Genomic DNA, 14,884 nt, shown 5'->3' with positions numbered 1-14,884 from the left:
AACTCTTTTAGTAGTTCTAGGCATTTGGCCAAGATGTCCGTCGACAGATGAATGGATAAAGAAGATGTGGTGTATATATATATACAATGGAATATTTATTATGCAGCCATCAAAAGGAATGAAATCTTGCCATTTACTCATTCGTACAGATTTGCCACCTCTCCTTATTTTGTTACCACCAGCTTACCCATCTTTGTATATTACGAAGTGAACTGAGCTAATAGAAGTTGTTGCTTTTCATGCTCACCATTTAGGGTGATATCTGTGCAGTGGTGGTTCTTATTTGACTTGGGAGTTGATGGAAACTACCCAACGGTTCCCAGAAGACGGTCAAAAGGACCTGGCTTCACCTTTTGTGACTGGTGGCAATAATTTAGTAATAGGGACAAATGAATATGAGGCACAAATAGGGTGTGGGATCATGCTAGAAGATTACCGAGAGTATCCTAGATATCTAGTCATGTAGAAATTATATGAGAAGTCTGACTGAAGGTTCAAGAAGTCTACAATAGAGGTTAAGATGGTAGATTTGTGTCTGGATTAGAAAGGAAGGCAATTTAGTTAGGACATGAGTTGCTTTGTTAATTCACTAGACTTTGGTAGCTAGGTAGAAAGTAGTTTCTAGATGATAGTCTTGCATTTAATTTGGAAGTTTAGAGAATAGCAGTGAACAATCTGCCTTAGAGCTGGATATTGTGGGGTTATGGGCAGCCTGTTGAAGTATAAGTGGTCCTCTGATAAGAGTACCAGCTCTTTCCTGGGAGTCATTTTGTCCTTGAGGGGACATTTGGCACTGTTTGCAGATAACTTCGGTCATCACAACTTGGGGCTGCTACTGGCAGTTAGTGAGTGGGTAGAGGCCAAGGATGTTGGCAAACATTCTACAATGTACTGAATGACCCCTCACCACAAAAGCCCAAAATATAAATAGTGTCGAACAACCCTGTGTTATAAACACCAGCAAAGGTCAATTGTATGTTTTCTTATTCACTGTAGATGGACCGTGCATATTTGCCACCTTATCCCTAAAGAATGGCCAGTCTTTAGTAAAAATTTAACGATTGAGGATGTACTCAGGCTCATTTTTAACAACTCCCATCTGGACAAACTTGCATATGCTAGCTTCACATATATAAGATCATCTTTTTCTGTGCTGCTTAGCTATTTGCGGTTTTTACCCATTATGAGCTTTACTCGTCTTTTTAAAAAATGTTCCCTGTGCTACTTTAGGATAGACAGTTTGATGTTTGGCTGTTTTTAAGAGTTTTTAGTAATAAGGTATTTGGTATCACTTGGTGTTAAAGAGCTACCTGATTTTAGACTTTATAAATTGCATCAAGGATAACTGAATGTGATACTTCATCGCCATGGTGCATAACTAGGAGGGGAGGAGATAGAAGGTGGAAGAAAGAAAGGATAATAGAATTTACATAGCAACATTTGCCTATGGATAATAAAAATCTTCATTATATGGCATGAACCAGATCATTAGGACTAGCACAGCACTGTGCATATAGATGCTCAATATAAATACCACTTGCTTTTATTTGATATAAGGAAAATTCTGAGCTACTGACTTGACTAAAATTTAGAGTATGCCACTCTTTGTAGGATATTACAAATAATGTGAGCTTTTTAATAACTATAAATAAATATACTATGAATAAAACCTTTGATCTAAAACTGAGTTATCTAAACAGCAAATATTACACATTTCAATACTCCTATGAGCAGAGTAAATTGTTGCTATCTCTCTCTGAAAAGTATTTATTTTCATGAAATCCTCTGAATGAAAGTGTTTCCACATGAAATAATGTCTTGATAGGAAAAGCATGCTTATCCATCTCTGTTAACCATGTCCATGGTTAACCGTGTCCACAAACTAACCAATTTGGACCATAATCAAAGCTTTGCTGGTGACAGTCTATTATTAGTATATACTATCTACAGAAATATGCAGCTCCTCTTAAGGGCTTCATCTGTCACAGATTTGGGACATAGTAAGGTAGTATTCTCCAACTGATAGAGGGAAGATTCTGTGACTTTGAAGTAAAAATTAACATTTGTATGTTAGGGCTCTTCCTGTTTCAGATGATAGAGAACCCAACCCAAATTGGCTTGAGCCCAAAAAGGCAATTTATAGCTCATATAATTGAAAAGGCTAGTGCCTAGCCCTTGCTATTGTTGTCGGACCAAAACAGTGCTCACGCCCTGCTTGCTTCATTCTCTGTGTTGATATAGACCATAGACCCAATCTTTTCAGTCTCAGGTCTGAGTCTCTCTGGTTGCAGGAGAGTAGAAAAGGGAATGTGGAAAGTCTATTGTGATGTCATTATTTTTGACTGGATAGCAGGAGATTGTAATGGTATAGATTGGGCCATACACCAAATCTGGATTTGGGTGTAGATTTAATGTCACTTATGGCTGAGAGTGCAAAAATAAATCTTTCTCCTAACCCTATCCTCTTTTGCAAAAGTACCACTGTAACAATTTCTTATGCTTATAATTGTATAAATGTAAAAATCAATACCTGTATTATTTTATATATAGATGATTGTATCTTACATGTGTTTTTTTTTTTTTTATCACTGATCTATATGTTTAACATCCCTACCAATGGAAGATCTCCAAGGAAGATCCTATAACTTCTCTTTTAAATAACGGAAGTATCCTAAACAGACATTCTGGTTTTTTATGAAGTGTTTTAAAAAACTAAAGTGGACACCCAGATGTGCTTAAAGATAATAGTTATTAAAGAAAACCTTCCACGAATTCTTATATAGAATCTGTTTCTTATTAGGCTTCATTATATGGTTGTTTTTAACACAGGCAGAGAATAACTGTAGGTAAATTAAATGTTTTTAAGCAAGATACATTTCTGGAAGAATTCATTGATTTAGAGCTTTTTGGCTGATTTAAGTATGAAGTGTGAATTATTGCTAAGTATTGTCTCTAATGATGAAAATTGGTTAAAAACACTTATCTTCAATGCAAAATGGATTAAAGATTTATATGTAAAGTCCAAAACTATAAAACTTCCAGAAGAAAACATAGGGGAAAAACTTCATGACATTGGTTTTGGCAATGATTTCATGGATATGACACTAAAAGCTCAGGTAACAAAAGCTGAATTAGATAGTCAGAATTACATCAAACCACAAAGCTTTTGTACAGAGGAGGAAACAGTAGACTGAAAATGCAACCTACAGAATGGGAGAAAATATTTGTAAGCTATATATCTTGCAAAAGACCAAAAACCAAAAAAATAACAACAGTACCTTATAGATTCAGAGAACAAATTTGTCATTGCCAGAGGGAGCGGAAGTGGGATGGGAGAAATGGGTGAAGGGGGGCCCCCCAAAATAAAAAAAAGGAAGAAAATCTTGCAGTATGTGAAAACATGGATGAACTTGGAGGACATTAAGCTAAGTGAAAGAAGCCAGACACAGAAGGAAAAATACTGCATGGTTCCCCTTATATGAGGTAGCTAAAACAGTCAAGCATGGAAGCAGAGAATAGAATAGTGGTTGCCATGGGCTGAGGGAAGGAGCAAATGAGGAGTTGATACTCAGTTCTAGAGATCTATTTTACAACATTGCACCTATAGTTAACAATACTGTATTGTTAAACTTTTAAGAGGGTAGAATCTCATGTTAAGTGCTCTTACCATAATAAAAACAAAACAACATTCTCTGTAGTGCCCGATAGCTAACCTTTTTGGCATCTGTGTAGCTGTGTGTGGACTCACATGTTTATCAGAATTTCCTTATTAATGTACATATGTTAGTGAACTGTTTCTGAGTCTCATCCAGAAGGGAACTACTTTTTTTCCCCCATGACTGGACTAACTCATATGGATGCTAGTGCTGGCTTAAGGGTAGAAGTTGGGGATTCTGTGGTTTACTGTGTCAGGCGGGGAAAGAATCCTGACTCAAACTAGTAATGGACAGAGTAGATTGATTTCGGGTGCACAAAGACTAATTGTATCTTTGGGTACTAGGGATAAGTACCTGTGTTGGAAAAAAACAAGATTTGGGTAATTGGAGTTATTTAGCACTCTACGGATACAGTAAGACTACTTCTAAATAAGATTCTGGATCTTCTCTTTCCTCTAGATTAGCTGTAGGCATCTTCAATTCAATCCTGGCAAAGTCTGACAAAATATTTGATTCCTTTTAATAATGGGGTTAGATCTGGAATTGTTCTTGTTATTTTATGTGTATTTTCCCTATTTTAGTTATTACCATTGGTTTTAAAATTATAATTACAATATTCATATTCCTTGTGTAAATATTTTTAACAGCACAGCATGTAATGTAAAGAGTGAAAAAAAAAATGTCTTCTCCATGACCCCATGCCCATTCCTCACGATAATCCCTGTTAAAGAGTTGGGTGTGTAGAATACAAAGGTGGTCTTGGGTTTGGATTAACAAACTCACAAGACATGATAGGCTTTACTCAGCACTATGTTTACTTAGCTTTAGGGAGGGTACGAGACAGATAATAAAACTTGTTTGATACAAAAATAGTGAAGGCCTCATCATTTCCCAGGAGGAATTTTGGAATGTTCCAGTCACTCCATGTGTGGGATGCAAAGGGCCGTGGAAGCCATCAATTCGTGAGGCTTGTCCTATGCTAGTTGTTAGGAGTTTCCTCAGGAGTGTTTGGGGTGGGGGGGGTCCATTCTGCAGTGCAAGTGCATCTTATCAATGCTGATTACTAATTACTTGATAACACATTCTTGATAAAGTAACTTTTGCCTGATTCTTAGTTTTCTTGGATTTGGTATACTCCTGTATAACTCTGAGTTGCTATTGCAAGGAAGACTTGACCAAGGGTTATTTCAAGTTATTTAAAGGGTTATATAACAATATATCTCATAAGAGTTAACATAGAAATACATGTAAGAGCTCTCTTTTTTTTTTTATAGTTCCCTACTATGGTTGTGATCTATTTTACCAATATTCAACTGGTGACCCATTCATTAAGTTCTCTAGTACTTTTTCATGATACACATATTATCACAATGAATATCCTTATACATATGCCCTTGTGAATTTGGACAAGTGTTTACATAGGCTGCATAGAATTTCTGGATCAGAGGGATCCACATTTAAATTTTCATTAATCTGCCAAACTGTTCCTCAAAGTTAACAGTGTCATCAACAGCATGTGAGAGAATGTTCCCTATGATGCTTCCTTCTAGTTTTGTCTATGTTGTCTCCCTCTAGTCCCTGAAAAATTCTGTGAATGTGGTAAAATATATATAATAATTTTTATTTTACATTAGAATCAGCAGGCTTTGGATTAGCTCAAAGTCATAGGACTAATAAGTGGGTGACCTAGATTAGAACTGAAATCTTTGATATCTGGTTTTCTTTCAGTTAAACTGAAAAATGCTTCTTTGATTTATTTTACTTTTCTTACATTTTAATACTTGGAACTAATTTAATAGTCTGCTGTTGAGAAAGTCAGATTATTTCTGTCCAACTTTATTCAACAAAAAATAATGAAATAGCCAATTAACCTCTGATGTTGAACGGAGCCCTTCATTATCTGTTAGTAACATTATCTTACATTATACCAGTTTAAAAAAAATTGTTAGTTTCAGATGCATTTAATATACTTACTGGTAGTACCAGTATATAAAGTTAATGATTTTAATGTATTTTGGTCTTTAGTTGTATATCAGCCTGATGCATAGTAAATAATTGCTCAACGATTGAAGTTATAATATTTGACAAATATGCAAAACTTTTGCTGTATATATGCCAATGAAAATTTTACATTACAAGATAACTCATGAACTAACCTCTATTTCTTAAAGTTTGGAACAATTTAAATGATGGAGTGAACGGATTTTTGAGGCTGATTCATTATGACTTATAAAAAATATTTTATGAAAGAGTATCTTCTACTTCTATTTCTTTTAGTTTGTTACTTCCATTGACAGTAATACTTGCAACTCGTTTTTCGAGTGCTATCAGTGAATTCATGCCAACATTATTTATGCTTGAAATACTTCATTTTTCAAATGTAATTTTATTTACATATGTGGAAAGTATTTCAAACTAGCTAAAACATTTTATTACTAAAATTTAAAAATGGTAGAAAACATTTTTTTTTCTTAGTCAAACTTCATTGAAGACAAAATAGTTTTAGGGACAGACAGGAACTTGTTTTTCCTTTCAGCAGGATTGTACCCCTACTGTCAACTGAAAGGTAATGAGAAAAAAGTCTATAGATTTCTTCCTGGTTATTTTCGCTCCCTTTGCCATTTAAAACAAGAATAGATGTGGACAAATTTGCTTCCTGTGATCTAAATACTTCTCTTTCCATAAACCGCTCTAAAAATGTCAATTTAAATTTAGGCATAGGAAGTAACAGACATTAGAGAAAGTTTTGGTATTGTGGAAGTAACACTAATCTTAACAGAGCTAGGTTTACTGATAAGCAATTTTATAGATGTTTACTAAAATAATCTCTCCCTTCCTTGTCTTCCCGTTGCATTTTGTTGCTCTTATTATAGCACACCTCAGAGCCTACAGCGCATCATGTGTATTTGCTTTGGTCTCTCTTCTGCTCAGTTGTGAGCCTGGGGTACTAGATCTGTTTATCCGTTTTGTTATTGTGTTTAGGGCCTGGAACATAACAGATAGAAATGTTGAATTCAACTGATCTTTGTAGAATAATACCACACTGGGAAGTTGACAACTCATTCTATTTGATGATCCTTAGCCACTAAAACCTGTTTCTTAGATTTTCATATTACTTGGGTGAATCAATTTTTATATAAAAAAATTTCATATACTTGTAAATTTTGTTTACAGATAATTGTTTTATATACTCGGAGGGTAATTGCTGATAGTTCACCATCTGTTTCTATTTATCAGTCTTTTCAATCTTGCTATTCAGTTGTTCTATGCCATATTTTAGATGTGAGACCTATTTTAGCTTTTGATGCTTTTGAACTTTTAGGTTTTGATATTTAGGATATGTGCAGAATATTCTGTGATCTTCTGCAAGTTATGCTTGTGACTTAATTTCAATTTGGCTGCCATTCCTCCTAAGGAAATGTGTATTGTAGGTGATAGGTAAAATGAGATGTCCCTCTTAAATATCCCTGTAAAAATTATTATTTTTGTCATGCACTATTTAAGTAGCTTAGGCTTTCCTTGTCCAGGAACATAAGCTTTTTAGACTTCATAATCATTCTAACAAAAATGGAGGAAGAGGACCAATGTTGATTGAATGCTTACTGTGTTCTGGTATTCTGATGAACAACATATACAATTATTAAATCATTAATTACTTAATAACTCTAAGACATATTATCCCCACCTACAGATGAGGAAGCTGAAGCAAAAAAGGAATATATTTTTGCCGCTTGGCCTCTTTTATTTCTGATAAAACATGAAACACAGAAAATAGTCTCATATTATGGATTAGTAGAAAACACATTAGGACTTTTATTTTTGCCAATATGGCTAATTTGGTATCTTCTACCATATCCTACTGCCTTTAAACACTTAGACGTTTGGAGGTAAGTATTATAAACACTTTTAAATGTGTAAATTTGCAGAAAGGGAAAGGGATTTCTTAAGTGCCATGAATCGAAGAAGTAGCTCAAGAGAGTAGTGTGTTTCTTCCAAAGCTGCTGGTCCCAAGGTCTTTGCTGATTTTGTGGCTCTAGTGACTTTGGTTTTAACAGCTACGTGGGGACAGGAGACAGGCTTCTGTTTGTTTGGGGTGAGGAATCGGAATCTCAGACAATCGCATTCACTATCCTTACCCAGGATAAAAAAGTAAAGTCTGATCTGAAAACTTTAAGTAAAGGATATTGAAAAAAGAAAGAACGGATGCTAAGATATTGAACATTTCTAGGAAAATTGGAAATTAGAGAAGTAACAACAACAATAAAATAATAGTCCATGGACTAAGAGAATTCCAAGGAACAGTTCATCAGCAGCATCAAATCTTACAGTGAAAGCAAGACTTAAAAGCCCCAGTTGGAGAGACAGCCAGTCTTACTCAAATATCTTAGTATTTCCCAAATTTTAATTTTGTGCCACCTCACAATTTTTTTTACAGTGTTCACACATTATCTAGATTATTAATATTGTAAAATAAACTTACAATGTTATGTTTATGATTTTTATTTTTACAAAGAAACTTTTTATATCAAAACAGAATATGGAAACCCATACCTGCCATAAGTAGAAAACATCCATAGAAGTTAATAGAGTAAGGCCATAAAGTGATACCGAAGTCCTGGTGTCCCTTACTGAGCGTGAGGCCTATCTCTTGTAAAGAAGGAAAAACAAGCTTCAAGAGCAATTGAAGACACCCTCTACACTTTTCCCCTTTTACTTAATAAGAGGAATTGAAAAGGTTACAAAAAGGAAACGCACTGTCTTAGGGGATTCTGTCTTGAGTGTGTGGTACGCAGATAGCTTGCAGTGCGGCAGCCTCTGCCTGAATGTGAAAAGATCCAAAGAGGAAGGTGTGACTGTGTGTGTGTGTGTGTGTGTGTGCGTGCGTGCCTGCTTTTTAATCATTTGTTTATCATTTGTGAGGTACTGCTCTAAGCTACTTATATTGAAATGTTCTTTGTTTTTTTCTATTTGAAGCTCTTTTAAGAGCCTGTGCTGATGGAGGTGCCAACCGCTTATATGATACCATGGAAGGAGAGAGGGAAAGGTATGCTTTCTTTTAGTCCCTGTCCAAAGCACCACTAATTCTGCTCTTCAGGTTGTTTTATTCTCTCCTTGATGAATGATGACTATTAATGTTCCTTCAAAATTAACAGAAAACCACATCAGTGAGAGAGTTGCTCAACCATGTTATGTTGTATTATTTCTTAGTTTCGAGTGTATCTCCTAGAAGAACTAGGCCAATCATACTCTTATTTAAAAACCTGTCATTCTAGTCAATCAGAGAAAGAACTATCATATAGTTTGCACTCATATGTGGAATATAAGAAATAGTGCGGAAGGTCATAGGGAAGGGAGGGAAAACTGCATGGGAAGAAATCAGAGAGGGAGACAAACCATGAGCGACTTTTAACTCTAGGAAATAAACTGAGGGTTGATGAAGGGAGATGGTGGGGGGCATCGGGTAACTGGGTGGTGGGCATTAAGGAAGGCATGTGATGTGATGAGTGCTGGGTGTTACATGCAACTGATGAATTACTGAACTCTACATCTGAAACTAATTATGTACTATATGTTGGCTAGTTGAATTTGAATAAAAAAACTTTCTTGGTAGAAAAAAAACCCAAAACCCTCATTCTGCTATTTCAAAAGTTTCATTAAGTAGCATTATCAAATATCGGTATCTGTGAGGACTTTGAACATTAATTAAAATAAAACTCCATTTAAATGAATAAAAACTGACCTCATAAAAACAAATGATACATGCTGTGGTAGAAGTGAGATTTTTGTAGTAGTGTTGAGTAAAGCTAAGTGTAATTGAACTTAGTTACTTCTGAGTTATGCACACACATATATTTTAGGAGATAAATAACTTACACTTAATGATTTGTTACCTGTGCTGTCTGGTTTTCCTGATCTTTGCATGGTGAGTTATTTTTGGATAAGAGAATACATTTGATGAAAGCAAGTTTAAATCCAGCTCATTGCCAACATGTTTATAGTTCAACCTCTTGGCAAACGTAAGAATTTATAGTCTAGATATAAGTAGACTAGCTGTGAAATTTAGTTCCACTTCTATCATATGTGTTATTAAATGTATTGAAATGTTTATAGCTTGAGAAATCACCTCCTTCCTACAAAAAATAAAATAAAAATATTATGATTCAACATACCGCAGGTGTGAATTAAATATATGTAGTTTGAAACGATATAAAATACATCTTTATGGCATCAGAATTTTTAACTTCAGGCTCCTAATATTGGAGCTGCTCTTTGAAAGCAGCCGGTTGCTTATAGGAGGAGAGCACGTTTCCTTTGAGACTGGGAATGCTAATGTCTAGGGACTGGATGAATTATCAAAGAATATGGCAAGAGTGACAGCCTAGGAAACAATTTAAGTTCTTAACATTTATGATTCTTTATTTTTTAACTTTATGGATTCCTCTGACCGTATTCTCTAAGACCTGACATGGACAGTGTGTGAAAAATACTCTAAACAGGGCCTGGGCTGGTTAGTTCAGGGAAGAGCATGATGCCCACGAGGCCAAGATTATGGATTGGGTATTGCGTTTCATGCTTGTAGCTGGCTTGCTGGCAAGGAATCTAGTACTGAGTACTATTTCTTTAATGGTAGGTATAGCTCATGAACATAATTATATGAACCAGAGCTGTGAACAGATATTAACACAGTGCGTCCAACTCTGCTGTGACTATAAGAACCATCTAAAATGCTTGTGGAAAAAAATACAGATTTATATACTGATTGCTCTTATTGGATTGGGCTGGACACTAATAAGGAAGAGAACACACATTTTTATTCACATTAGAAAGCAAAACAGATTACAAGGTTTGTGGAATGAGTACCATTATTTTTGTCCAGATTTCAAAATAACATTTCTAATATTCTTAACACATTTACAAGTAATTTTATGGAAGTCTTCCAAAAGATTTACATGACTTAACTAAGAATCATTTGACCGTGTATGAAGATGTTCAATAAGAAAATGTACTTTCCGTTGCTTTTCTCATTATAATAATATGTTTGCAGTGATTCATACTCTGATACTTAGATTCATACTCTGATCCATGGCTGGCCTGGATAGAGTGTCTAATAGGAAGATGAGTAAACTAACTGCCTCATGTGGGAACTAAATCCTTGAAGTAAATCTCATTAAATACAAACCCTAACCAGTAACGCTAATTGGATATAGGTAACTAAACGTGATTCCTATTAGTTGCGTTTTTAACTGAGAAGCCACACAAAGAAGAAGGAAAAAAATACAAGTTTTAAGAAGCCAAGTATGGTTTGTGGATCACTGCTTGGCTTGTTTTTATTTGTTTATTTAATGTCCATATCTACAATGTAATACCTTATAATTATGCAATAAGAGATGAATGTATAGAGAATCATCTCCCACTGAAGACATTAGGAATGGAGGGAAGACTGACGTAGACAGGAAGAGAGGAGCCAGAGAGGAACAGAGCTAGAGCTGAGGCAAATACCAGTAGCAACTTTATAGCTGATCCTGTACCACCCTCCATCATCTTCATAAATGCCCATCTTTGTTTCTACTCTGAAAGTGGCCTCTTTTAATAGAAGTCCTAAGTGTTTTTTATTGCTGTGAAAATAATACATGTTGATTTGAACATATGTTAGTGAGTTGAGAGAAACAAAAAAGAAAAAAATATCTGTTATTTCTTCCTAAGTAGGAAAGAGTTACACGGAGTCTACCTATTGGTTCTGCTCTTTGGAAGAATAGAAAATGTGACAAATTTTTCTTGTTCAGGTGAATATAAGCTCCCTGGAGCCTACCAAATTGTGTGGGAATATTAGATAGTCAACAAATACTGGTTAATAAATGAGTATTCTATTACAGTTACTCTGTTCTTTCTTCCCATAAGGTTTTGAGTGACTTTGGCCCTCACATTTTGGATAAACAGATGACCTCTGAGAACGGACAGGTTCCGTTTTGGGGGTATGCTCAGTCTGGAGTGTCAGACCGAGGCAGGGTGAAGAACCAGTCAGGGAAATATAGGATGGGCACCGCCAATGACAGTTGGGTCTCCGTTTTGGTTACAGATTTGAGATTAAAGAGGAAGAGGTTTTAGGAAGACTCCATACTCTGTGCTCCCGTATCCGTTTCCTTTTTTTTTTTTTTCCCAGTCGAGATAAATCTTCATTTATTTGGCTACCCGGTTTCTCCAACATTACATTTTAAATCATCTGAACTATCTTAACTGATTTCTGATTCCAACATAATATGTGGATTAGTATATTACATATCATATATATGTATACATATATATTTTTTTATTACTGAAATACAGTTGACTCAGTATTAGTTTCAGGTGTGTGGCATTGTGATTCCACAGTTCTATTACCATATACTTAACTGACTCTTCTCCTAACCCCAGATGTCTGTTTTTAGAAATGTGGGGTGCTGTGGTGGGGTATTAGATGTATCCTATCACCATCTCCCCTCATAGGATACTGCTATGTGACCCAATACATATTAGATTAATTCTGCTTATCTCTGGTCTTTATAAAATGGAATCATAACAATACTGGATTTTGACTAGATGGACTTTTTTGGGGATATAGAACTGATAGCTCTGTGAACCTGAAAAATGGATTAAGAAACATTGCTATAGGTTCTTAGAATTAGGGTCATGCTAATTATGGTGAGAGGTGGAAGAAGTGATGGAATCAAGTAGAAGAGAGTAGGAGATGTATAGAAACCAACAAGAATTAGAGAATCAGTGCCACATGAAAGTAATCTGACAGTGTAGGAAAAAGAGTTGGTATCATTCTTAAAAAAAAAAAAATACCTTTAAAGATACGTAGACATTTGTAAGCCTTATTCTGTTAGAAAGTTGAGGTAAGCTGATCAAAATATAAAATAAAATAGAGCTTTGGAATGAGACAGGATCTCCCAAGAATAATCCAGTGGCAGAAATAAGAATGTGGCATTTAACTTGTTATTCATTCATTTTTATTCATTCACTTACTGAATACCTTCTATGGTTAGACATTTTGATAGTTACTATGAATATATAAATGATTTCTGCCCACAAAAAAAGACCTTAGAGTAAGAGAAGTAAAGAAGAAATTAGTATGCACTAGGATAGATTATAAAGCACATAATGAGAAAATTCTAGTCCAATGTGATAGGTTCTGTGACAGAGGAGAGCACAGGATGGACAATTCATCCAGAATGGGGATATTAGAAACAATTCTGAGGATACTACTGGAGTATAAAAGGTTAGGGCTGCAGAGTCTGTGTGGGGCGATGGTGTGTGTACACACGCATGTGTTGACTAGCAGGGAAGAGGGAAGGTTCTGTTTTGTCTCCTGGATAAAATCTAAACTCATTACCTTGAGTATCAGGGTTTGTCCAAGCTGTTTCTTCTGTCTTCTCCCTTACTTTCTCTCCTCACTGCCTGGGCGTCAGAAGAAACTTCAGATAGTTTATTTTTTTTAGTATGTATAAACCAGAGTGCTTTATATCTAGAGAGATCATGCCCGTTTCGTCTGAAATCACATATAGAATTTGTCCCACTTATTTTCAGAATGTCTTATATTTACATTGTGTCCTCATTACTATCTCAATGAGTCTTTTATCATGAAATGAAGATTCTTGCCTTTGAATTCATTGGTATTTTGAGAGTAACATGAATATCCTTGCTACTTGTGTTTTCTGTGATTTTAAAGGACACAGAGACTCTGAAACTCATCTGCATACTAGTCTAAGGAATAGCTGTGAATTTTGGTATCACTAGTATATAGGGACTTGAAATGAGAGGCGGGGATGTTGTTTTTTGGTTAGTTTTCTCAGAATAATTGATGAATACAGCATCCTGAATGGGAAGTCCCACAGATGATCTAATTTATCTCAGATATTTAAGATCTGCTTTCTGTTGAATTTAAAAGAGTAGCATCCAGTAAAAATTCCCTGAAATCACACAGATGACCATTCATGTAAACAGGTGTTAACGAGGTGGGATGAGGGGGAACTTGTGCTCAAATAGAAAAGAAGGATTCAGGGACGCCTGGATGGCTCATCCGGTTAAGCATCTGCCTTCAGCTCAGGTCACAATCCCGGGGTCCTGAGATCGAGCCCCACATCAGGCTCCTTGCTCAGCGGGGAGCCTGTTTCTCTCTCTGGCTCTGCACCCCGCCCACCCACCCCCCCCCCAGCTCTGACAAATAAATAAAATCTTAAAAAAAAAAAAAAGATTCATTCCCAATCTCTTATTCCAATTAGACCATTACTTTTCTCACAGTTTGGATTTCAGACTTCCTAGCTTTATATATTCTTGCAGCTTTCTTATGAGCAGATCAATACTGCTTTTCAGAGTGATCCAGTGGGAATCAGACTGACTGTTGTGGCTCTAAAACTCACTGTGCGCTAGCTAAGCTGGCTTCAGACTATGATTTAAATAAATGAGTAATGTGGGATTCTAGCTGTTATAGATCAGCCTCGAAAGCCATTGTCATTATCATTAAACGAGGGACCTGGCAGCCAGTACCTGACACACTCTTAAAGGAACCAGCAACCTGTCTGTCTCCATATGAATAACTTAACAATTTTGTCTTCTCTCTCCATTCACTGCAGATAGCAGGAATTCCATGTTGGGAACTGTGTAGTGAGAAGACACGCACAGATTTTTCAGTTAGGTCGGGATACAAAATCTGATTCTGTGACTTCATTACTATGAGACTTTGGGAAGTAATTTCACTTCCTCGGGCTGTGATTTCTCCATCTGTGACATTTCAGGGAAAGATCAGAATCTTCTGATGATATTCAGAGAAATCTTGAAGATTTGTATGAAGAAGAAATGTATTACTTGGGCTGGTTACACAGGAGTTGGATAAGCCAAGAGGGTAAAGGGTGGCCCTTCAAAGTTATGATATGATGAATTACAGGATAGTTGAATATGTATATGATCTAGTTTTGGAGAATAGCTGTAATGTTCTCTCACAGTTAATACTTTGCATGTGGTAATTGTGCAACTTCCTAGAAAGGTTCTAAGCTCTTTTCGTATTGTGGTTGGAATGAAGGAATATAGTGTTTAAGCTTCTCTGGTTCGTTTTTTGGTTTTGATCATCTTTGTTCAGGTATAGTTTCATATGATAAAATTTATCTGTTTTAAGCATTCAATTCAGTAAGTTTTATAGCAGTATACAAGCATATCCACCAGCAGTCAAGAATAGAACGTGTCCATCATCT

General features: G+C 35.7%; 1 protein-coding gene across 6 annotated transcripts in view; it reads left to right on the top strand.

The window, feature by feature from the left end:
- TPK1 (thiamin pyrophosphokinase 1) overlaps positions 1–14,884 on the top strand; it is a 336,496-nt gene that overhangs the window by 119,676 nt on the left and 201,936 nt on the right. For all 6 annotated transcript variants that reach the window (XM_028106283.1, XM_028106279.1, XM_088018241.1 and 3 more), the window contains exon 4: positions 8,631–8,700. In XM_028106283.1, the coding sequence (XP_027962084.1) occupies positions 8,631–8,700 (70 nt within the window). The remainder of the gene's footprint in view (positions 1–8,630; positions 8,701–14,884) is intronic.

The sequence above is a fragment of the Eumetopias jubatus genome, unplaced genomic scaffold, assembly GCF_037043125.1.
Source record: "Eumetopias jubatus isolate StellerSeaLion01/CBP00866 unplaced genomic scaffold, mEumJub1_p1.0 scaffold_14, whole genome shotgun sequence".
In the NCBI taxonomy this organism is placed as follows: Eukaryota; Metazoa; Chordata; class Mammalia; order Carnivora; family Otariidae; genus Eumetopias; species Eumetopias jubatus.
The sequence above is the reverse complement of the archived record's forward strand: the minus strand, read 5'-3'. Positions and strand labels throughout refer to the sequence as shown.